The sequence below is a fragment of the Aspergillus wentii genome (assembly GCF_001890725.1).
Source record: "Aspergillus wentii DTO 134E9 unplaced genomic scaffold ASPWEscaffold_4, whole genome shotgun sequence".
In the NCBI taxonomy this organism is placed as follows: domain Eukaryota; kingdom Fungi; phylum Ascomycota; class Eurotiomycetes; order Eurotiales; family Aspergillaceae; genus Aspergillus; species Aspergillus wentii.
The window spans coordinates 1998353-2020238 of record NW_024467835.1 but is presented as its reverse complement, the minus strand read 5'-3'; the positions used below and the strand labels follow the sequence as shown (position 1 = coordinate 2020238).

General features: G+C 48.4%; 10 protein-coding genes across 10 annotated transcripts; 6 read left to right on the top strand and 4 right to left on the bottom strand.

Annotated features, from left to right (window-relative positions):
• Positions 1 to 949: 949 nt before the first annotated feature.
• bgt1 (1,3-beta-glucanosyltransferase Bgt1) lies at positions 950 to 2634 on the bottom strand. Its single transcript, XM_040835366.1, has 4 exons — positions 1924 to 2634; positions 1607 to 1864; positions 1377 to 1537; positions 950 to 1315 (listed from the first exon to the last, which is right to left on the bottom strand). The coding sequence occupies exons 1-4, from the start codon at positions 2184 to 2186 to the stop codon at positions 1077 to 1079; spliced, it is 921 nt and encodes a 306-aa protein (XP_040689093.1). The 5' UTR covers positions 2187 to 2634; the 3' UTR covers positions 950 to 1076.
• A 508-nt stretch (positions 2635 to 3142) lies between these two features.
• ASPWEDRAFT_183476 (SANT/Myb-like DNA-binding domain-containing protein) lies at positions 3143 to 4314 on the bottom strand (the record flags this gene model as incomplete). The annotated part of the gene is made up of 5 exons (XM_040831983.1): positions 3143 to 3287; positions 3336 to 3601; positions 3675 to 3964; positions 4019 to 4139; positions 4204 to 4314. The coding sequence occupies 4 exons, from the start codon at positions 4312 to 4314 to the stop codon at positions 3395 to 3397; spliced, it is 729 nt and encodes a 242-aa protein (XP_040689092.1). The 3' UTR covers positions 3143 to 3287; positions 3336 to 3394.
• A 665-nt stretch (positions 4315 to 4979) lies between these two features.
• Positions 4980 to 5853, top strand: ASPWEDRAFT_183475 (emp24/gp25L/p24 family protein; the record flags this gene model as incomplete). The annotated part of the gene is made up of 4 exons (XM_040831982.1): positions 4980 to 5177; positions 5284 to 5491; positions 5557 to 5744; positions 5803 to 5853. 4 exons carry the CDS (start codon positions 4980 to 4982, stop codon positions 5818 to 5820), a joined length of 612 nt encoding a protein of 203 aa, XP_040689091.1. The 3' UTR covers positions 5821 to 5853.
• A 359-nt stretch (positions 5854 to 6212) lies between these two features.
• On the top strand, positions 6213 to 6781 carry ASPWEDRAFT_111299 (uncharacterized protein; the record flags this gene model as incomplete). The annotated part of the gene is made up of 2 exons (XM_040828239.1): positions 6213 to 6356; positions 6425 to 6781. The coding sequence occupies 2 exons, from the start codon at positions 6213 to 6215 to the stop codon at positions 6779 to 6781; spliced, it is 501 nt and encodes a 166-aa protein (XP_040689090.1).
• A 104-nt stretch (positions 6782 to 6885) lies between these two features.
• On the bottom strand, positions 6886 to 8125 carry ASPWEDRAFT_155172 (DUF3237 domain-containing protein; the record flags this gene model as incomplete). Its single annotated transcript, XM_040829681.1, has 8 exons — positions 7776 to 8125; positions 7685 to 7712; positions 7592 to 7626; positions 7388 to 7527; positions 7305 to 7320; positions 7140 to 7242; positions 7056 to 7075; positions 6886 to 7008 (listed from the first exon to the last, which is right to left on the bottom strand). Exons 1-8 carry the CDS (start codon positions 7815 to 7817, stop codon positions 6886 to 6888), a joined length of 507 nt encoding a protein of 168 aa, XP_040689089.1. The 5' UTR covers positions 7818 to 8125.
• A 537-nt stretch (positions 8126 to 8662) lies between these two features.
• Positions 8663 to 10818, top strand: ASPWEDRAFT_507787 (endopolyphosphatase). The gene is made up of 2 exons (XM_040837494.1): positions 8663 to 8961; positions 9023 to 10818. Exons 1-2 carry the CDS (start codon positions 8817 to 8819, stop codon positions 10783 to 10785), a joined length of 1908 nt encoding a protein of 635 aa, XP_040689088.1. The 5' UTR covers positions 8663 to 8816; the 3' UTR covers positions 10786 to 10818.
• Positions 10819 to 13374: 2556 nt separating this feature from the next.
• erg27 lies at positions 13375 to 14463 on the top strand (the record flags this gene model as incomplete). Its single annotated transcript, XM_040830911.1, has 1 exon — positions 13375 to 14463. The coding sequence occupies one exon, from the start codon at positions 13375 to 13377 to the stop codon at positions 14461 to 14463; it is 1089 nt and encodes a 362-aa protein (XP_040689087.1).
• A 1163-nt stretch (positions 14464 to 15626) lies between these two features.
• On the top strand, positions 15627 to 16694 carry ASPWEDRAFT_28047 (uncharacterized protein; the record flags this gene model as incomplete). Its single annotated transcript, XM_040833084.1, has 2 exons — positions 15627 to 15777; positions 15832 to 16694. 2 exons carry the CDS (start codon positions 15627 to 15629, stop codon positions 16692 to 16694), a joined length of 1014 nt encoding a protein of 337 aa, XP_040689086.1.
• Positions 16695 to 17431: 737 nt separating this feature from the next.
• ASPWEDRAFT_155165 (transcription factor domain-containing protein) lies at positions 17432 to 21164 on the top strand. The gene is made up of 4 exons (XM_040829680.1): positions 17432 to 17831; positions 17926 to 18049; positions 18110 to 18194; positions 18265 to 21164. The coding sequence occupies exons 1-4, from the start codon at positions 17811 to 17813 to the stop codon at positions 20738 to 20740; spliced, it is 2706 nt and encodes a 901-aa protein (XP_040689085.1). The 5' UTR covers positions 17432 to 17810; the 3' UTR covers positions 20741 to 21164.
• On the bottom strand, positions 20786 to 21606 carry ASPWEDRAFT_155162 (SDR family NAD(P)-dependent oxidoreductase; the record flags this gene model as incomplete). Its single annotated transcript, XM_040829679.1, has 2 exons — positions 20786 to 21445; positions 21499 to 21606. 2 exons carry the CDS (start codon positions 21604 to 21606, stop codon positions 20786 to 20788), a joined length of 768 nt encoding a protein of 255 aa, XP_040689084.1.
• Positions 21607 to 21886: the final 280 nt, after the last annotated feature.

Genomic DNA, 21886 nt, shown 5'->3' with positions numbered 1-21886 from the left:
GTTACTGGAAGCGTAACGTGCTGCCCGGTCTTCTTTTCAGGGGAAAGAAGATGGCGAAAGAAGAGAAGTCGACGGCTCGAAAAACAAGAGAGAGAGGTCAAAAAAAAAGAGAGATCACAGACACCTAGGGTATGCGGAGACTTGGACCATGGCGCAATACACGAAGGACAGCTGGATCGAGTTTGGACGATGAGGAAAGAAATCGAGGCTAAGGGGAGCAAGACGGCGAAAAGATGTTATTTTTCCTATTATTTTTTTTTTTTTAATTTCATGTCATGACACGGATCAGCAACGAAGCAGTACACACCCTCGGACAGTCCAGTGTTGAAGCGCTGCTATCATAGGCGGACGAACTTGGACGGCGGCCGTTGGGGAACGGGGCATCGGTAATATTACGCAGGAGATACCAATAAATACGACCGCTCTCTACTAGCAGCAGTTAGTAGACCACCAAAGGAGCAGCTGAGGCCTTGACCGCCATCTACGTCAAAGGGAATTAATTATTAGTTGACCCCGTAGCAGGTACTATGTATGTATGATGTATGTACTAGAGGTGTACCGTACCACCAACATACGTCAGACCTTGCTTGCATGTGTCTTGTATATGCAATTGATTCTGGAGCAGATCCTGAATTTCATGCAATTGCCGTGTATCACGCACTCCGGAGTTGAACCAAGCATTTCACGGGGATTGCCGCAACCCCATACTGTAAACAAAGGCAGTCGACGCGCTCCTGGGTCGTGTCTTCATTCAGGGGTAAATGAGTCTGAGAACCACGGTTCTTCAGTGGCCATTACCATAATTTACCGTACCTGATTAGATAAGCAACTCTGTTTCGGAGTGAATTAATGATCTCAGATGTACGAAGGGGTCTATCTATCTATAGAAAGTTCTGTAACGGATTTACTGATAAGATCTGCGAGTTCGATATATAAAGGTGACAGAAGTACCCATCAAAGACACTATGTTCATGATTGATCTGCTGGTGTTATAGATACAAGAAGGACGAAGAAAAATGAAGTCAACGCCAACGGAGGTCTAACGTAATGGAAATTTGGGCTCGATGGAGAACACTCTAGCTGGATGGGCAAGTGGTGTCGAACTTGGGCACACGCTTGTCAGTGTAGAGACCCCAGTGCTTCTCGTTCATGACCTGACCGTTGTCACCCTTGCTGTCGGGCTTCCAGGTCTCGTCAAAGGCCTCAAAGTAGAAAACGTCAACGCCCCAGGTGAGCATGGCGCAAACGCCCTTCTTGTAGAACTCCTCGGCGTTGTCATTGCCGGCAATGGAGTCGCCGTAGTTGGAGCCGCCATCTATGTTCCCGTTAGTACGTCTGTTTTTCAAACCGATACAAAAGCGAATCCAATGTCTCACCTGTGGGCCAGCCAGTCTCGCCATTGCCAAAGCGGATGTTCTTGGCGTTCTCTTTGGCAACCTCTTCAATGTGGTTCTTGGCCTGCGACATGTCGTCGAAGTAGGTGTTGCTAGCATTGCTAATCTTCTGATCCTGCCAGTAGGCGAATCCGTTCGCAAGGCTGTATATATCGTTAGTCAAAGTTAAAACACAGCGAAAGCCGCGCAAAACATAGCAAAATATTACTCACAAGTAAGTAACGCCTCCCTGAATGATAGGGTCGGCCGATCCATCAGCAAACTTGTTCCAGCTGTCGACGGTACCAACAAGAGTGTTGGGGAACTCCTTCTTGACCTGATTGATGCGGTTCAACAGGTCCGGAGCCTTCATGTTACCACGGTAGAGGACCTCGGAGCCAACAGTGATAGCCTCGACAACATCCTCGTTTCCGGGGACAGACGACTTGAGTGCCTCGAAGTCGGCATTGAACGCATCGGTAGTGTCGGGCCTAAGTAGCGAACAAGTCAACACCAGGTACCAGACGAAACTCAGCATAAAGGTATTTACCAGACAGCCAACACAACCTTGAATCCCTTCGACTTCGCCGCGGGAATAATGTTCTTGGCTGTGTCACAGTTGCTTGCGGAGTAGGTGCGGACCAAAGTAGTCAGATCCTTTAGCGCATCGAAGTCGGCTTCGTAATCGCTGGTGCCTTTGCAGGAAGCATCGGTGTTCTGGTTGCCCAAGGCCAAACCGAAAGCACCCCGCTTGGAGCCTGCCGCAGCAGTGCCGGCCGCGGCCAGCATGAGAAGCGCATTGGTGAGACGCATTTTCAACGGGGGGTTAGAGTCGGAGATGAGTGAGAAAGAGGGGATGGTATGGAAAGTGATGAAAGAGTGATACTCCGGTCCTTATAAAAAAGAATGGCTTGACCAAAAGTACAAATTGATCGAAAGGGGGGGGGCCCGGTTTATAAAAAGAACGAAAACCTGAGGGCAATAAAAGGAAAGCAATACCAACGACCGTTTGTGTACGTCAGTCGGGAAAAGAGTGGGAGTGTTGTGGAGAAGGAAGAAGAGAAGAAAATCGCCTCCTGGAGATGGATGCTCGATTTCTGCAGTGAGACACCCTGTAGCATCCGTAGCCAACAGTACCAAACCAGCACACACACACACACAACAAGCGGGCAAGGGTCTTCCGTCAGCCTTGGAGAGCCAAATAATTTCCTCCGTAGTGGCTGCCCTAGCCAGTAAAGATAGCAATGGGATTCGCTCCGGACCCTCCGATGGTTCCACTTGGGGGGTCTGGGCTGGCGGGTTTAAGGGGGTGTGAGGGTCGGGGGGCAAAATTCCCAGTGGAAAAGGACCCGGCGATCCCTATTAGCCTACGGTTAGTGCGTTATTCGTAGGGGTCCTTAGGGCGCTGGGTGAAACAACCAAGGCCCATGCACCAGTCAGCGGGAAAGGGTCTGGACTGCAGTCCTTCCTGGCTCAGAAAGTCCAGAACAACAGATGGACATTTAGGGGCACCGACTCTACCTGCAAGGCTTCTATTGGGAACTAGTATGGAGATGATCGATCGATAATTGATCATCTTTCTATTTTAAAGTCATAATACATACATATTTCAACGCAGTGTGCCCCTGTCTAATGGCGTCGACTTCACGACCTCTCCCAATTCCACCTGATAATGCCAAATCACCAGGCAATTCTTACGTGGATAGCGGGTACACAGTCATTCGCAAGCAAGAACTCGATATCAAAAGTCAATGATGTCACAAACACCCGTTGACGAATCCTCGCTCTCGAACCTTGGGATCGGAACCAGTGGAAGGGTGAGTGAGAAAAGATGGAAACCACGCACAGCGCCCATTGTTCTTCCTTCCAACCGATCCATCCCATTTATTCTTCATGCCGCTTGATGATACATTCCTAATCCGGGCGATTAGAGAATGGTCTCGAATAAATCGAATAACGAACCTCTTAAGATCCCTCACTGTTGAAAAAAATTTTGACTTCTCTCGATCTTTCTAGATTGCTTAGTTATCGATAACCGATTTTGCCTGCTCGGGCGTGATGTTGCGGCCGGTCTTGTCATTGAACCGGGTACTGATGGCGAGCCAGCGGTCTCTTTCCCACTTGGCTGCTATATTGTGAAGGAGAACCACGTCTTCGAGCGTGAACTCCTCGTCGATGTAATACACTTTTTTTATTTTTGGCGGAGGGCCGTTGCCTTCATCATCGATCTACCGGAACCGGGCTGTCAGTGTTTCATGGACCAAGAACTCGAATACTCAATCGTATAACATGATCACTCACATCTCCTGCAGTGACCAATGGATTCGAAAAAGAAACATGTCGCTTTGGTTTCTCTTCAACCTTGGTGGTTTCCGCATCTCCTTCAGGACTTCGATACTCAACATGCCTGGTCGATTCTGACTCTTTAACCTTTCTCGACTTCCCATATAAATTTTCGCTCCAGTGCTCCTTGACATCTTCAATTGACCTATCCAACGTGACAGCGATCTGGTTCCATGGCAGCCTGTACGCCCTCAACTCCCGGAGGAGCTTGTCTTCTTCGGCCGACCACGCGGGAACAGCATCGCCGACTACGATAGAGTTAGCGTGGCTGGTTTCATCTTTGAATAAAGCCTCAAGATAACCTTTTTTATGGGATATTTTGACTTCTTCGCGATTGCCAGGAGAGCTTCCTGTTCCTGGGATCTGGGTAATGGTAGGTGGTTGTGGTGAGGATATACCGGATTTGGAGGCTTTGTTTGTCTGCTGGAAGAATCTTCTGTCAGCCCATGCCAAATAGTCTCATGTAGCAACCACCAAGAGGCCGTACCACCTTTGTAGCATCGCAATCAAGCCACTGTTCGCAGGGGGCTTTGTTGGCTTTGAAGAGGGAAGTCAAGGGAACTCTGTAAAACTTGCCATCCACAACAAAGACTGGCATATTGGTTGCCCTAGTCCTGTGAAATAGACTTCTGGGGTGGTATTTCAGTGTCTTTCTTGATAGTGTCACAAGAGTGTAGCATAGGAAGGATATGATGGTTGCTGTTTGCTATATGATCCAGTGCTGGTGGGTGACATTGGGTGGTTTCCCTAATTGGCAACAGGGAGGAGGCGCCCAGTAACTGGGCTGTTACCACAACAAAGCTGAATGCTTTATCGATCACATCAGTAGTCAAAGCAATCAATTCATCCTTTCATGATATCAAGGTACAAGGTAGGTAGCCTTGATATTATTAGAGCCAATTCTGGTTTGCTGCTAATGAGGATAGCAGCAGTAGAATGATTATGTTTATGTAAAGCTGAAAAAAAATATATAGAAACAGTCCACAAATATCCCAAGAACAAAAGACAGCAGAAATAAAGAGCCCTTCGCAGTTGTTCATGGTATTTCCTCTATCCCAACTCCTACTGGATTGTTTAGGAGGTGGTCCGAGCGTCTACAACCTCGAGAGTTGAACGGCGGCGAGTTGAACACCTTGCGCGTCGGAACCGGAGATCAAACCGTCTGGCCTCAACGCTCACCACCAACCGAAGCCCCCTTTCCTGCCCTGACCCATACATTTTTCGGTTGAGGATACGATTGCAATTAAAAAATTGCACCCCACCATGCGACTCTCCGCGACAACCTTGCTGATCACCGCGCTGGGATGGATCACAGCCGTGACAGCACACAACATCCAGCTCCGGGCGCACTCGAGAGAATGCTTCCACGAGTCGCTGCACAAGGATGACCGGATGACTGTTTCCTTCCAGGTCGGTGACCGGGAGTTTGGAGGCAGTGGAAACCTCGAGCTTGATTTCTGGGTATGATTCCCTTTTCCATCTCGGGCATTGATGCCCGGAGGGTGTCCAAGGTCAATGGGCCAGCGCCATAACAGACAAATTACTGACTACTTTCTCGCTCTTACAGGTCCAAGATCCCGGTAACAACCGCCAGTACTTCAAGCAAGCCATTTCCTCCGACGATTACTCCTTCACTGCCCACCAGGACGGCAAATACGTCTACTGTTTCAGCAACGAAGGCTGGACCTCGAACTCGAAAGAAGTCTCCTTCAACGTTCACGGAATCGTCTACGTGCCGGAATCCGAGATGTCGCAGGATCCTTTGGACGCAGAAGGTATGGTGGAACTTGTTTGTATGCCAGGGAGCGCCCGCAGCTGCTAACGTGTGCTTTTCTACCAGTCCGCCGACTTTCCGAAGCCTTGACCCAGGTTAAGGATGAGCAGAGCTACATTGTTGTGAGAGAGCGAGTACACCGGAACACTGCAGAGAGCACCAACGCCCGTGTCAAGTGGTGGAGTATCTTCCAGCTTGCCGTGGTTATCGGAGAAGGTGTCTTCCAGGTTTGGTGGTTGAAGCGATTTTTCGAGGTTTGTTTTATCACCTGATCAGCATCGAAGAGGATCTTACTAATGCCTTATCTTTTAGGTCAAGCGTGTTGTCTGATTTACGAGCTTTACCATGGAAAACGATACTGGTGCCTGATGCGGGAGGACTCGTCAGAATGACATAGCAGAAGGTTTTCCTCCTGTCATGGGGCCATACGATGCTTCTCTGGTGTAGTTTTAGAAGGATATTAATTATATGAATTCATGTACACAGTCACGAGGTTGCATTAGCAAGGTGGTTGATATCTCCAAAAGCTCTATAAAAGCATACAATGATAGACAGACACTGGATGGTCGCTTCCTTCCTAGGAATGAACCCGGGCCCTGAAACTAGGTACCAGGTACTTGCCCCGCATTGCCGGAACATCTGATCATCATCTCCAAATCGCATCATAACCACAAACAATCCTTATTGCAATCGAGTCTACAAACATTGTCCTATCCAGTCCGATGGCAACTAAGAACCTCGACTCCTTCAACACTACCTTCCACTCATTGGACGAAAACAATGATCCGCTATTCTACGTCTGCTGGCGGAGACAGTCATGCCAAGGTTGTTTAGCAGGCGATGCACCTTGTAGTTGGTGCGCTATCGTATGTCTCTCATCTCCAATCTCCATCGATACCCACCGTTTATCAAACCATCCAAATTAACTAAATAGTCATCCACCTGCGTTCCTAACCAACACCATCTCCCAATTTTCTCACCGTTCCACTCTTCCAGCATCTGTCCTCTACCAACAGAGCAGTGGGAAATTCGGGCCTTGCCCTTCGGATGCAATGTTAGCACCATCACCCTTCTTACGGCAATAGTATCTATCCTCGGAACCCTGGCTGCTATCGGAATAGGGTTTTTTATCAGCTGGTTCATCAAAAGGGTTGGGGGGTGGAAGAAGGCAAAAAAAAATAGAGCACGCAGGAATACAGCTTCTAGACGAGCGACGGATGGTAGCAGCGCTGGTGGTGATGAGGGTTATCTCCATATCGATGATCCCGAGAGAAGACCGTTGCTGGGATAGATTGATTTGGTCCGTGGGTGTTTGCTTATGAATAATGTTATTGACAGTCGATTCATCATATATATAGTATGGTTTTATGGCTATGAAAGAAATGATCCTTCCATTTAGCCCTTGATGGCCTGTCCAACGTGATACTCGACAACCATTGGCTTGCCCTTCTCTGTTCTGAATCGTCCTTGGCCGACAAAGACGCGGTTTTCGAATTCCTTGTAGCGTTCATCACCGGTCTAGAATTTGTTAGTGGGTGTCTGTATAGAGAGTAGTTGTATCTTACCTCGAATGTGAAGTGGGTGACTAGAAGAAACCAGGCCTTGATTAACAATTCAATTCAACCCAGATATCAGAAACCGATACTTACAAGAGTTGCCAAATGGAGTAGCGCCATCTGCGGCAGTGCCACCGAAAACAGCCTGCTCGGCAGGCCCCATGGTGACAACACCCGTGTAGTTCACATAGAGAAGCTGAGAATCGTCAGTCTTGCTATCATTGCAGTAGAATTGGAAGTATGGTGGAGATAACATACAGCGTCATCCTTGGTCCTATATTCAATAATCAGTTAGAAAAATGCCTAAACTACCCCTCAATCCAAACAGACGGTTCACCTACTTCACAACTCCATGAGCATTCAGACGGAGATGCTTTCCATCGGGGTCAGCGTGGATGTAATCATTTCCAACACCGACAAATTCAGCATCAATGGCGGGTTCAAACCCAGGAGCACTCTTCAGAGTGCCTCCTGTCATGGGCTGGGAGGGTTAGCGACTGATTTAGGTTCCATCCGTTAGTGGGGGGATGAGATGTCAAACTCACCACAACCTGCAGCGGTTGGGTCCGAGAAGCGCTGCCTTGATTCATTGCCGTGTTAGTTTTGAGGTCATTGGGATTTGAGATTATGAAGCATACCAACAGGCAGGGGAGCCTCAATGATGACCTATTATGGAGAGACGGTTATTACTCTGTGTGCGAAGTATTTATGGTTCTAGTGACTACTTACCGCGACCTTGAAGGCGGGCTGGAGAGAAGGGAAGTCAGACATGATTGTTCCTATGATAAGAGAAAGGTCCGTAGGTATGAAGTTGTTGGGCAAGTTGAGTCAATTGAGATGGTGAGTTATGGTGGTGATCACTATCAGCCCCGCACTATGAGGGGCAGTCCGTCTGTGATTTAGGTGCTGGCTCCCCTGCTGCAGAACTTGCCTATTGCCTAGCTATCTATATTGAGTAATTGAGAGATCATTCATGGATTATATGGTTAGATAAATATGATAATAATAAATATTACCTATTAGAGACTAAGTATGAGTACATATTTGTCGTACCTGAGTGGACTCATTTTAGAACAAAATCATCGTGCATCTCAATATCAGCCAGTTCATCCATAATAGTACTAACTACTTAATTTTAGTAGTTATTAAGAATATTCTTACATAATATCGAGTAGTAATTGTAAGCTGAATCCATATCATATGAGCACCGACGCCAAGCCCTTTAAAACTCCACCGCTAGATCCGAGGGTCCTCGCTCCTTGCCACTGAAAGCGACAAACCATTTCAGCCGAGGAGCCCACGTGGAGGCATTCTCGACTAGCTGTGGTTTCTTATATTGGCCTGCTTGATGCACGAGAGACGAAACGAATGTTAGGTTGGAACCTAAAGGGTCATCATTTGTCGATCCGGGGAGACTGTCATTCCTACAAAAGCCCACCATGCCACTTCTCCATTCCTCCATGGAATCCTTGAATATCCTTCTCCCAAACACTGCAAGTGTCTTCTGGCACTTTTCCTTATTGGGCGGAATCTAGTCGCCGATCAGCAGTGGAGCCTGACAATTGATTCTTGCTGGTCATTTGGTGACGTTTTGCTGAGCCGGGGTTCCTGATACTCCAAACACCGGTACATTTTGCTTTCTGACTTTTTCTTTCTTTCTCTCCGCCCATTCTCTGATCTTTTATGATCATTCTTGTCATTTAAAAATAAAGTCTGGTCTCCCGCGCGGTCGGGGGATCTCGTGCTTGAGACAGGAAAAAAAAAGCATCCATGACTTCAATTCTGCTGGCTTTGGCCCTTTGGACGGCCAATGCAGCCGGCGTTCCCGTCGCAGAACAACTGCCGTTAGGCGTCGGTTCAGGCAGTGTCGCACAACCCTCACGAGGGCTGACTGGGAGGTTCCTGCATATCACAGGTATGCAAAATGATCTTGACCCACCAGATGAAATATCGTATGCTAATCTCTGCACGCCTAGACCTCCACCCAGATCCTCACTATGTTCCCGGAACTTCTACAGATGATGCGTGCCACAGGGGACATGGCTCCACTGGATACTTTGGCGCAGAGGGATCGGAATGCGACGCACCGCTCTCTCTAATCAATGAGACATTTCGCTGGATTGAGAACAACCTGAAGGGCAAGGTGGACTTTGTCATCTGGACCGGTGATTCGGCGCGCCATGACAATGATGACGATATTCCTCGAACAGAAAAGGAAGTTATTCAACTGAATGAAGTTATCGCCCAACAATTCATCAATGTGTTCGCTGTGGATGGTGATGTGGTCGACAAGGTCCAACCGAATCTCGGCCTTTCCATCCCTATCATCCCTACCATCGGAAACAACGATGTCATGCCACACAACATCTTCGAAGAGGGCCCTAACCGATGGACAAAAGAACTCTCCGAGACTTGGAGCAAGTTTATCCCGGAAATACAGCGCCACACTTTTGTTGAAGGTGGCTGGTTCACCACCGAGGTGATCCCTGGCAAACTCGCCGTCATAAGCCTGAACACAATGTACTTTTTTCAATCCAACAGCGCGGTCGACGGATGTGAAGATAAGTCGGAGCCGGGCTATGAGCATATGGAATGGCTGCGTGTGCAGCTCAAGCTGTTACGGGGGCGCAATATGAAAGCCATACTCATGGGACACGTCCCGCCAGCTCGGACCGGTTCCAAGAAGAATTGGTATGAGACATGCTGGCAGAAGTACGCTCTCTGGAAGAATCAGTACCGGGATGTTGTGGTTGGGGATCTTTATGGACATATGAACACGGACCATTTCATGCTCCATGATAATCACGAAGTGGAAATTGCGGATATCGGTCAGAGTGACGCATCGAGAAGCTCGCAAGACAAATTGCCAAATAACATCTCCATACAGGGCACCAAGGAATATCTGGATAGTCTTCGAGACCAATGGGCTGATTTGCCATCACCACCATCGGAGATACTCTCTCTCGATTCTACAGATGACTGGTTCCGAGAGGATGTTGCTACATTTGGCGACGATGCTCTTGATGATCCAAAGGTGCAGGGAAAGAAGAAGAGAATGAGAAAATTCCTGAGAAAGATCGGTGGTCCATGGGCTGAACGCTACTGCGTGTCATTGACCATGTCCAGTTTGGTTCCGAACTATTTCCCAAGTCTCCGGGTGGTAGAGTACAACATCTCTGGTCTAGAAGATACGCCTACGTGGGCCGAAGTCGGTTCGAGCATGTCAATTTCTGATTCGTCCTACTCCGACGAGGATGCGGAGGAAGAATATTCTCACCAGGCAGATCAGCCTCTGGACGAAGAGGGAAAGAAGAAGAAAAAGAAGAAGCCGAAGTTCAAAGTCCCAGAGCCCCCCTCAGCCACATCTCCCCCAGGCCCTGCATATTCCAACCAGCCATTTACATTCTTGGGATACACACAATACTTCGCCAACTTAACGAGAATCAACCGTGAATACGAAGAATTGTCGGCAAGTACGTCGAACACAGATAAAAAGCACGACCTTTTATCTTTCGAAGTCGAATATGATACCAAGAATGACGATGTCTACAAGATGCAAGACCTCACTGTTCGCAGCTTCTTCAAACTCGCTAGTCAGATTGCAGCAGGGAGCTCGAATGCAGACGACATATCTGCCGATGGAAAGAAGAAGAAGAAGAAGAAGAACAAGTTCTGGAGAACGTTCCTAAGTCGAGCGTATGTTGGGTTTTACGATGACGACGAGCTTAATGACCTATAAAAGGGCTTTTTGATATGCTCCGTATACTGCGCTAGTCCCAGAAGGCTGGTCCTGACTTTAAATTGGTTATTTTGACTCACTTGTGACTGTTATGATGTTACGGAGCATTACCCTGTGTATATATATACCCGATCTATGGTTTAGACAATGACCCAAGAAAAGTATTGATAGAATCCCATTGCCATTATTCTTTCTATCTATTCTCTCATCAAACAATATCCATCCCTCCGTATGATCCCGTACCTTTTTTTTGCATGTCCAAGCACAGTGCGACATGATTCTGGCGGTGAAAAGCCGCGGTGCTTTCTACTCTGTGGGGGTTGGTACCCCGAAGCGCGATAATGGAGCTATTAACCACGAGTAGCAGGGGTATGAGAGGTTGGGCAAAAAGTAAAATGAAGCTACCACTTACGGTGTACTCCGTAGCAAATACATATTAATATGCAGAGTATCTCACATCAAACAGAATCTGATCTGTCAATAAATGCTTCCTGGTCGAAAATCCAAAATTGTCGAATGATGAAAGCGGCCTCATAAGCGGTCCGAAACTGCCGGCAGGATGGCCTTGTCGCGTCGACTGCGGGTTTGTTATCACCGACCGAACCCCTCTCTCTCTGTGCTACTACGGAGTGCAGAGTGCACTTGTTCCAAGTCCTGTTGATCATTTATTATCGCCATTATCGCCATTATTATCATCAACTATTAATTTCGAACCGGACTGCCCAGGCCTGCCTTGATTTCGTGGGATGGGTTCCCTAGCTTGCCACGCTGGCAAGCGGCTGCTAGCTGTCAATCGGGCCTCCGCCCGAGTTAATTCATGCCGCCATTTCCCCCCAGGCTAAATCGCTAAAGAACACCATGGGCGCTGGGGGGAGGGACCGTTCCGGGGGGCGGGTTGGGCCAGCCCTGACCCAGGCATTATAACACTCAATTGAACCATGGTCGTTGAAGCAATTATTGCTGCGATTATAGCTGCGATTGACAGGATGGCTGGATAATTGATCCCCTATCGCCATCGCTTCCAATTCAGTTTGGATCGCAAGCTGCAAGGCAGGAAAATTCACCCGTTCGGGCCCTGAGCCTCTCGGTCTGACACGTATGAACGAGACTAAATCAATTGATGCGCGGGGCTCTCCTGCAGCAAGCACAGCACAGATTCCAAGTCATTTTTTAGGACTCTTTTTTTTTTTTTTTTTTTTCTTGGGAGTCGGCGACACTTGCCACCTATTTTAATTGTGATGTCCCGTCTGGTCTTCCCACCCCGCCCTCGAGGGAAAAAAGAATTGAATGATCTGATGGCTCGGACTACTGATGTGAGCAGAGAATCATTTCATCATCCGTAGTGAGGGGAGATTCGTCGGATTATTATTATCTTCGTTTCTTTTGCAGGTTGCTTTTATTAGCACTACTGACCGCCGAGTTTTGGCCTTGTTTCTTTTTCTTCTCTGCATTATTCTTGAATCATCAGGGGCCGCCATTGTGCAGATTAGTTTTTTTCCCTTGCATCATTGCTGCTATTGTTTCCTCAGTGCACCGACTGCAATTGAACTGTCAACTCTACCCATCAATTGTGATCTGTGCTGCCTTCTTGACTTTCGCCTTTAGCTTATCCTAGGGCTTGGGTTTTGCTATCATCCGCCATTGTCAGCGGGTGCGCTGGCAAGAAGCACAGACAGACGCCTTGCCGCTCCCAATTGCACACGATGTATCGAGACTGCCGACTGCTGCCCGGCCACGAGCTCCTCGTTCTTCGTTTTCCCGTCGACTGCTCCCTTCTCCGTGCCTTGCGTCGCTAGCCTTCCTGCTGACATTTTGGCCTACCTCTGGATTGAATTGTTTCGACGACCTGGGGTTCGAACTGCAAGCGCATGACCGAATCCGCAATTGCTGCAGGACATCGCATTGCTTAACAATTGCTCAACATAAACGAAACTAACGACCGTTTATCTTATATTTTCTATTTTTTTCATTCTAGCTTGGCAGAACTGTGTTTTCGAGGTCGCATTTCCTTATTGAGACTGTACAACACAAACCCACCAGCCTTGTGGTATACCGAGGTACCCAGCCCGGCGAGACTTTTGTAATATACCACCCGATATTGGGGAGGCTTTGTGAATTCCGATCAGTTCGGCGACGATATACGGAGTACTCCCAAAACTATCAGAAACAAAAAAGGAAATCAAGGCTGAACGGGGACGGGCTTTTCCAAATTGAGTCTGGACCTATTAGACGCCGACATCGAACATACATTCGATTGCATTGCAGAGCCCGAATTAGCGCTTGGCCTGGGAGCATGAGAACGTACTCCGTACAGCGTTTGAAATAGCTTGGCTGGAGGAATTGCAAATTTTTGTTATTCGTTTGCGCGCGCTAGCAAGGTAAGCTCATGGGCCTTTAACGCTTGTCTTGTTTCACCTCATTCCCGTCGGCGTCGATATTTATTGAAGTGCAATCGAAGCATGGTCACCATGTCCCTGCTTATAAAAATCAGATTCCGATTGTCTTGCGGAATGATCTTTTACACTTTTTGTTTCGGGGTCGTTCAATTAGCTTTCATACATCTGTTTTTGTCCAATGGACGTAATCAACATGGCTGACTTTCAGGATTTTTGGCCCATAATAGACCCTGAATCACTGGCTGTGTGGATGGCCTCCTCCGAGGTGGACCAGAAGGCCCTTGGCAACTTCGCTGCCATGACCAACATCAACAACCCTTTCCTGTCGGCGATGTTATACAAGGTCTTGGGGTTATCTGTTATGCTGTCGAAGAAACTTCTCCGTGCTCGTCGATTACGTCGTCTGGATCCTACTCGGGAGACGAAATCACTTCAGTTGTACCATCATATTATATGGCTTTCACGCGAGGGTCTCTTGCTTTTAGAGGGGTTTGTCCTCCCCATGGTCGACACCTATGTGGAACTGAAGGTTCTTGCATACAAATTACGAGCGTCATTTTACCACATATTCGTTCTATTCCATAACCAGCCTGCTGTTCACAGTCCAGGGATTGTCAATCTTCCGAGCAATACTGTATCGAATGGTGACTCAGATCAAGTGTCACCTAAAGGGTCGAGGTTTTCTTTCAAGCCAAGGCCCGACATAATCATTCCTACGCAGGACCAAGATGTGTCTGCAGCAGGTAACACTACTCAGCGCCCACCGGGACTTGCACCTGTTCAATCATCGAAACCAGCGTCGTCTTTCCTTCTACCCGCACTCGACTACACGCCAACTGCAACTGCATGTTTCATTCATGCCGCCGTGCTGGCCGAAAAGCTTCTTCCTGGCTCCCACCCTCTCCGGCTGTCCGTCAAGCTTGAATACGCCGCATATCTCTACGACTGTCTCCACGACCCAACAGCATGTCGACGACTGGCCAAACAGGCCATCGCAGATGTATACAATGCGCGGGAGGGCATGGATGACGAGAGCTTCGAGGATGCAGCAGAGATTGTTGGAGTTTTAGGGAAAATGGTCAAACGTAAAGGGAAGACGAATAGCAGTGGGGGAAACACTACATCTTCGGGCACAACACGCGGCGAAAGCTCCAGAAGCGAAAACAGTCGAACACCACCGCCAAAACAGACAACCCACGAGGTGCCAGCGAAGACGCGGCCTAAAGCTGGTGGTGAGGTGCCTCCTGCTGTGCCAAGTCCGACCATGATGAATCCTATATGATATTGATCCATGTCCCGATAATGAGAAATGATGGGAGATGTTGTATATGCCGATGGTGATTGTCAATTGGCCTTGGTGACTTTTGCATTCTTGTATCTTTTTTGTCTATGGTTTTTAGGTTGTGAAAAGAGCAACAGGCTTACAGGGACTGGGATGCTCATACCGTGTATCTATATACTGATTGGATTTGATATATATCAATCATGATGTGCTTATCACTCCATCTTGGTCCACTGCTTTTAATTAGGCAAGATGTCAGGCAATAAGGCACAGCATAAGGCATAAGGCATAAGGCATAAGGCATAAGGCATAAGGCATAAGGCATAAGGCAACAAGGCAGCGATGACCCCTTTTCGGTATGGATGACCGTTTTCCGCCTAGTGGCTGACGCCCATACGGTACCGTACGGTAAAGACAGGAACGTGCGACCGTCGATCGACAAAAATTTCCAGGAGCACAAAACAAAAACCGCCCGTCGAAGCTGTCGGTCGGATATCCCAAACAGGTGCAGGTCGAGGATGGTCTGATCCTGATCCTCTGGAGGTTATTTGGTTTTTTTTCACCCTCGAGGTCTTCCATCTCTCTTTCTCCTCCTCCACCGGATATCGACTTGGCAACCAAGACCAATTGCAACGTTGCGTCTTCCCTGGTCTTTTACGTCATCCAGCGCTTGCTGTTCCCTGCAGCTCCGGTCGCGTCAAGCAACGCCCAGAGAGCCTCTTCGGTCATTATTGCCTGCGCCTGCTTTTCCGCCCCTCCTTCTCCTCTATACTCGGCCTGCATTATCTCCTCGTCAACCCCGCCATCCCGTGGACAGAAGACACGAGCTTGTTTTATATATTTATTAATTTTCTAGATTTTCCTGTTTTTTCTTGTTTGCGTGTGCTGCAGATACTACTCTCTCGCCTGACCGACTGACGATCGCGCTGAAGTTCCTTCTTTCTCTATACAAAAAAAGTCTTGACTTTTGCGCCTGCATATCTCCATCTACTTAATACCGGCCAACCCACCTTATCTTCCTTCCTTTTTGCTCCTTCGGTCCATGGCAATGAAGTTGTCTGTACTCAGCGCCTACAAATTACGCCAGAGTCCTCGCCGACTGTCATAATTTGTGTTGTCCAGAATAACGATTTTTCGGCGCCGAGATCTATGAGCGTGGGACGATGCGGTCCGGTCTCCAAAAACCCGGTGCTATCCCGTTTCTCGCTCTGCTTGTCTTTTCGCTCCTTAGTCTGGTACCGTCGTTGTCGAGTCAATGGGAATTCAATAATGTGAAAGCTGGGTATATCGACTATCGTCCTAATGAGGTTCGACGTATGTGCATTCGCCTTCTTTCTTGTGATGGCTTGATGGGCTTACAATTCTCAGACCTCCCCCGTATAAAAGATGAACCTGTCACGGCCCGGTCGAGTGTACGGGCAATAGGCCAGTGCCAGCCGTGGCTGGAAGGCTCTTATCAACCATGTTCCGATCGGATACCGCGATCACAACAACCTGCGATAGACACACCTCCCCGGAGCTCTTTTGAAATTGCTCCTATCTTCGATCATACACCGCCGACATCCACCTTCAAACAACCTTCTTCTCTCACCAAGGGCGTTCGCGCTTTCAAAACCTTTTTCATTCAGCAGCTGGATGACTATCGATTTCTCCGGCCCTTCTCTACTCGAAATGTCTCATCCGTGAAGACGGGAATACCTCGTCCCGCTTCGAAACCGACCGATTCGTCAGCGGCACCCGTGTCTTCTAGTAATGACGAATCCCAACATAGATCATATAACAAGAATTACGCGACGATATCGTCAACAATGCAGGGAGACCAAGACTATGGGCTGCAGACTTTATTCCGTGATACTTGGCAGCAGGTCTGCCATGCGGGCATTGACCTCTATGGTCATATACATACACCCATACGCCACTTCGGATATTTTACATCACAATGCTCTCGCTACCTGGGATCGACTGTTGGTCGCGATTCGCTTCCCATGACTCCCACTCAGCGATATGAGTCGGCTTCATCAAAGGAACTGGCAGTGAACGGCAGTCGCCTCCAGCCGAATTTGCAGCCTACCGCTACACCGGGAGATTCCATGTCCACGCAGACCCCCAATGCAGCGGCGACACCTGCAGAGCAGTCCAAAGTTGCTGGCGTTGGCGGAAACACGGAACAGATGCGCAGTAGCTGCATGGCCATCGTGATCGGCCTGGTGGTTGGGATTATGTGGTTCTAATTCGATGCTTCTACCGGAGATCTGCACATGCCTTTTTTGTATCTTTCTTATTTTAAATCGCTCCATGGTTGGCGTTGATTATGCACATACGGCGATAGGCGCGAGTGGTCTGGGATCTTCCACGAATATCGCATCACTGGCTCGGGTTGTTTCTTACCTGGGAGGGTCTTTGTTTTTTACATAATTGCTTTTTGTTGCATTCTTGATTCTTGTTTATTTCCCGGTTGCATGCAACGTATCGGGCGGGTTTTACATATGCTTCCTCATTCCTGTGGACAGGCTGGCGTTTGATTCTCTGTGCGGCGATATTGAAACTTTGCATGTAACATTCTTGAGACCCTTGATGCCTGTTACGAGTTGATTATTGAATCGGTATTTTGGGGGGGGATGTAAGTATATTGTATGGAAGGCTCTGGCTCAGCCTCCAGCGGACTATAATACTGCCTCGAGAGGTGAACCAGCACGGTCAGAGAGGCAGCCACAATACTCATAATGTCTGTTTATTATGTCTGCATCTGACAGGTACAGTCGCCATCCGAGACATGGTATAAATAGAATGAATTTGATTTGATTGAAGTCTCAACTGTCCACGCAACACATGTGCTGATCTGCTTGGCTGCGTCGTGGTTGTTGTCGGACGAGGCGATCTACATTATCTACACAAAACATGAGCAATGTTGCTGACCGCTTGTACAATTCGTATGTACATACATGTACAAAAAAAGTGTTCGTATGATCGAATAAAACTGTCTATCTATCCAAATCCAATCCCCCAGATAGAACATGTAAGATGTTGAATCAAGTGCAGCACAGCTACATCCACCTACACTGCAGCCAGTTCAATTCGACGCCCAGGCCACGTGATCACAGCGCCGACGCGTGACAGCAACACCACCTCCCAACAGAAAGCCGGCGTCTGACTGTTGCTCTTCACGAATCACCGTCCAGGATACGAAGCTTATCTTTTTGATTATTGTTTGTTTATTTATTCAGTTTTGACTAATTGGGTTTATTGTAATTTTTGGCCTCTTCTTTGTATGTTTGCCGACGGGTGTACTCCGTAGCCCGTGAGTGGAACCATCCCTGCCTGAGGCGGATTTGGCAAGTGTGGATGGAATGATGAGATGTGGTGATCAGGTGAGTTTGAATTGAGAGTGAGATGAGATGGAATAACATATCTGTTGATGAGCATGTTGTTATATTGGTGTATTCACCGCTAATTCGGACGCAGTTGATCATTTACTTCATTTCAACTCAATTCATTCATCACTTTCTTCTTAGTATGGTCGTCGACCAAAGACCAGCCTGCACTTCTTGCAGAGCGAAAAAGAAGAAGTGTGATCGAGGTCAACCGTGTATGAACACTAATACATCAATGTATACCATTGTTAGTCGACAATACTAACAAGATGTAGCATGCGGGCGATGCAAATCGCTAAACCTAGAAGGCGAGTGTTTTTACAAACCCGGAACTGGGGCTACAAACACGCCTGCACCATCGTAAGAAAACCACTCAACCATCTTCATCTTTCGTTTGGAATTGGGACAAATTCTAAGACAGGATGAACAGGGCCCGGAAACGGCAAAAGATCAGCCATCCACGTTCACTGTCTCATTCTCATTCTTATCCTTCCCAGCGTCCTTATCCGACGCCGGCGGTGGTGATTGCTACGCCTTCTCGGGGGTTGCATAGTGAGGCTGTTGATTGGAGGAGGGGGAGTATTGAGTTGGGGGATTCGCCTGTTTTTCGGCTTGCGCCTGTTCCTGCTCGCGCGCCTGCTTCTGAGCCTAGGTCTGGTTCGGAGGTTGGGGAAGATGGTGCTGAAGATGTCGAAAATGCCGAAAACGTTGAAGATGCTGACGATGCTGGAGACGTTGGAGACGCTGACGATGATGACGTCGAAAACGGTGAAGATGTCGAAGATGTCTATAATGCTGTCTCGCAAGAAACAGCGGGGGATGTAGAAGACGCAGAAGATGCAGAAGATCTTCAGTATGATGAAAACGCCGAAGGCGCTGAAGATGTCGATGAAGTCGAGGGAAGCGAAGAAGAAGAGGAAGGGGAGGACGACGAGGAAGCCGACAATACCGACTCACAAGAAACAGCAGAAGAGGCTGCTAACAGTCAAGCAATTTCAGAGTTGATGAACGTTGCAGGATCAGTTGGAGATGTTGACGTGAATGGCCAAGACCATGACCAAGATGAGCCTGAGGAGTCGGAATTGACAAACCAGACATTTGACACAGCTGTGGTTTCTCAGCGGACACCCTCTCCAACAAGGGATGGCCGTATGTCGCATCTGAAAAAGTTGCAGACAGAGGTGGACCGGGGAACAGGCAATGTTCAAGAAGAAGAGGCACGGGCAAAGACCCCCCAAGCTGATTCCGAGGAAGTCCTCTTGCCATCTACTGGCGATCGGGTTGGCCTGGCTCAACCGGTGCATTTACCAAAAGAGCTTGCAGATCATTTGGTTGCTATCTACATCACGCGGCAACACGTGGATCTACCAATTTTGAATCTAACCGAGTTCAAATCGGCGTATGAAGCGGCCAGAGCCGATGACAGCCTGACCACAGGGTCAACTGCCTTCCATGGGATACTTTGTATCATATTTGCGCTTTCGAGTCTAACTATAGACACGATCAGTGACCAGAAGAGGCAATCCCTTTTCAACCGAGGTCAAAAGCTCACCAATGTCTTTGGTAGTCGGGGAACCCAATGGGTGATGATGCAATCTTACATCTTGCAGAGCCAATATGTCAACGCGACAGGAAACCCCAGATTAGCGTGGGCATTTATCGGTTATACAATCAGCATGGCGCAGTCGCTTGGACTGTTTTCTAAGACAATAGGACATGGTGTACGTGAGAGACGAGACAGAGAACTCGCACGGAAGATTTGGCATAGCGCTGTAATTATGGAGCGTATTCTGGCATTGCAGCTAGGTATATTACCTCGAACCTCGAATGCGTTTCAAATTCCTCTGCCATCTCACCTTGACGAGGACTATGTTGATGCAATTTCCGGTGAATTGTCTAAGACGAAAGATGACCGGCCGTCGGTAGTTGAGTTCATGACTGCTTCTGCTAGGTTGTATAACCACGTGGAAGAGATTATGGGCTTGGAGGAAGAATTCCGACTTCGCGCCAATGGTTGCTCAGCGAAGAAGCTGTTAGCATTTGACATGCAGCCATTCCTAAAAGTGGACGGCCTCTTATACGACTGGAAGGTATCGTTGCCGTCATTCCTACGGGTGGATGGGACTGGAGAAGATCCGGACGATCCGATTGTGCTTCGACAGCGAAATGTTCTTAGGATACGATATCTGTATATCCGCCTACGGTTGTACCGACCATTTTTGATTCTCGGACTTGCTCTTTCGACTCAATGCAACTGCCGATCTAAAACACCCCATCTTACCGGCGAGGACTTTACCTCCCCAGACTCACCAATAGCACTGGGCTTGGTCCGCGACGCTTCGATCAAGTGCGTGGTGGCTGCTATTGAGTTGGTGAATTTGCTCAACCGATACGAGTTTGGCCTCTCCAACGAAGACCGCCCCAGCCCTGTCGCGGAATACTGGGAGAATGTCGATTATCTATATGCCTGTGGGACGGTTCTCATCGCGGCACGATCATGTCCTTTCCTGTCGGGGGATAAACCAAATTCGATTAGCAGGAAGAGACTTGACTGGGTTTGGACCAAGATCAAACATCTCCTTAAGCATTACGAAAAGAAACGCCGAAACAGTCGACTGAGAAACGTTGCGCAGTCATGTCTCCGCATTTTGGTGATTCTCTCAGAGACAGAATCCCTCTCGCAGCTGCTGGACGAGCAGATGGGGAATCGACTCTTCCAGCGAAGCGAACCAGACACACCACGGAGAAGCAGCCACGCCAGGAAGAGAGTATCCGATGCATCTTGTTTCATACTCGATGACGACGTGATCCTGACATCTCAGCTCCCCCAGCCCGGGATCCAAACCAAGGGGACATTTTTCGGCTGGATCGAGAGTTTACCTGTTGATTTGAGCGATGAGCTATAGTTATACCCACTGTATTGATAATGAATCTACTCCTTTCTGATGACCCTAATACATCGCCCACCCCCCCGTAGCCGCAACAACCTGCCCCGTAATCCACCGACTCTCCTCACTCCCCAACCAACCCACCACCTGCGCAACATCATCCACCCTCCCAATCCGCCTCTCCACCGGCGTCTGCGCCTTTTGCATATCCACTATCTCCCCCGGAATATTCTCCAACATCTCCGTCGCCGTCGGCCCAGGATTCACCTGATTCACCGTATGCCCGGCCATCCCCAACTCCGCCGCCCAAGACCTCGTCAACCCCTCAAGCGCAGCCTTAGACGCACAGTACACCGACATGCGCGCAAACCCGCACCTCGCAGCCACAGAACCAATATTGATGATCCGACCCGGCGCGCGGAGATACGGCAGCACAGCCTGCACCATAAGCGCGGGCGCGCGAACGTTCAGCTCAAAGACGTAGTCGAAATCGGAGCCTTCGATGTCGGGGATAGGCTTTACCAGTTCGACAGCGGCGTTGTTAACGAGGATGTCAATGTGAGGACCGAATGCGTGGGTTGTTTCGTGGACGATTTGCGTGGCGGATGAGGGGTTGCGTAGGTCGGCTTTTATGGCTATTGCAGATGTAGAAAGGGATTGGATTTGTTGGATGAGGTGGTGTGCTTGTTTTGTGCTGTTGGAGGTGGTGTATGTAATTGCTACCTAGGTATATTTTGTTAGCTGGTTGATTATTTGTATAGAGGAAGGATGGATACCTTTGCCCCCCGTCGGGCGAGTTCATAGGCTATACCGGCACCAATACCACGGGAGCTACCCGTGACGATGGCGACTTTGTCTTGGAGAGAGTGGAACTGGGCGGTCATTATGGAGCCTCAATTGATGATGTGATTGTTAAGAATAGTTAGGATAGGACAGGTGAGGAGCTATATATCAAGTACGGGCTACATCCGACGGAGATAACAGTAAATAGTGGTACACGTATCGGATATTGAAGTCCACTTTTTTATATACCATGTAGACGGTTGAAGTGTAGTTTAGCTAGGAACTAGACTTGTTATCCTGATTTCCAGTTAAAAGGAATGCATTCCCTGCTAGATAAGTCGATGGATTGATGTCATAACGGAGTTTGGCTCTAAACTCCAC

Coding starts and splice junctions, on each gene's coding strand:
- bgt1 (XM_040835366.1), bottom strand. CDS start 2,186: ATGCGTCTCACCAATGCGCTTCTCATGCTGGCCGCGGCCGGCACTGCT. Junction 1,538..1,606: donor CAGGGAGGCGTTACTTACTT/GTGAGTAATATT, acceptor CGATATATACAG/CCTTGCGAACGGATTCGCCT. Junction 1,316..1,376: donor CGAGACTGGCTGGCCCACAG/GTGAGACATTGG, acceptor ACGGGAACATAG/ATGGCGGCTCCAACTACGGC.
- ASPWEDRAFT_507787 (XM_040837494.1), top strand. CDS start 8,817: ATGACTTCAATTCTGCTGGCTTTGGCCCTTTGGACGGCCAATGCAGCC. Junction 8,962..9,022: donor GAGGTTCCTGCATATCACAG/GTATGCAAAATG, acceptor CTGCACGCCTAG/ACCTCCACCCAGATCCTCAC.
- ASPWEDRAFT_155165 (XM_040829680.1), top strand. CDS start 17,811: ATGATGAGATGTGGTGATCAG. Junction 18,050..18,109: donor GTGTGATCGAGGTCAACCGT/GTATGAACACTA, acceptor AACAAGATGTAG/CATGCGGGCGATGCAAATCG. Junction 18,195..18,264: donor ACAAACACGCCTGCACCATC/GTAAGAAAACCA, acceptor CAGGATGAACAG/GGCCCGGAAACGGCAAAAGA.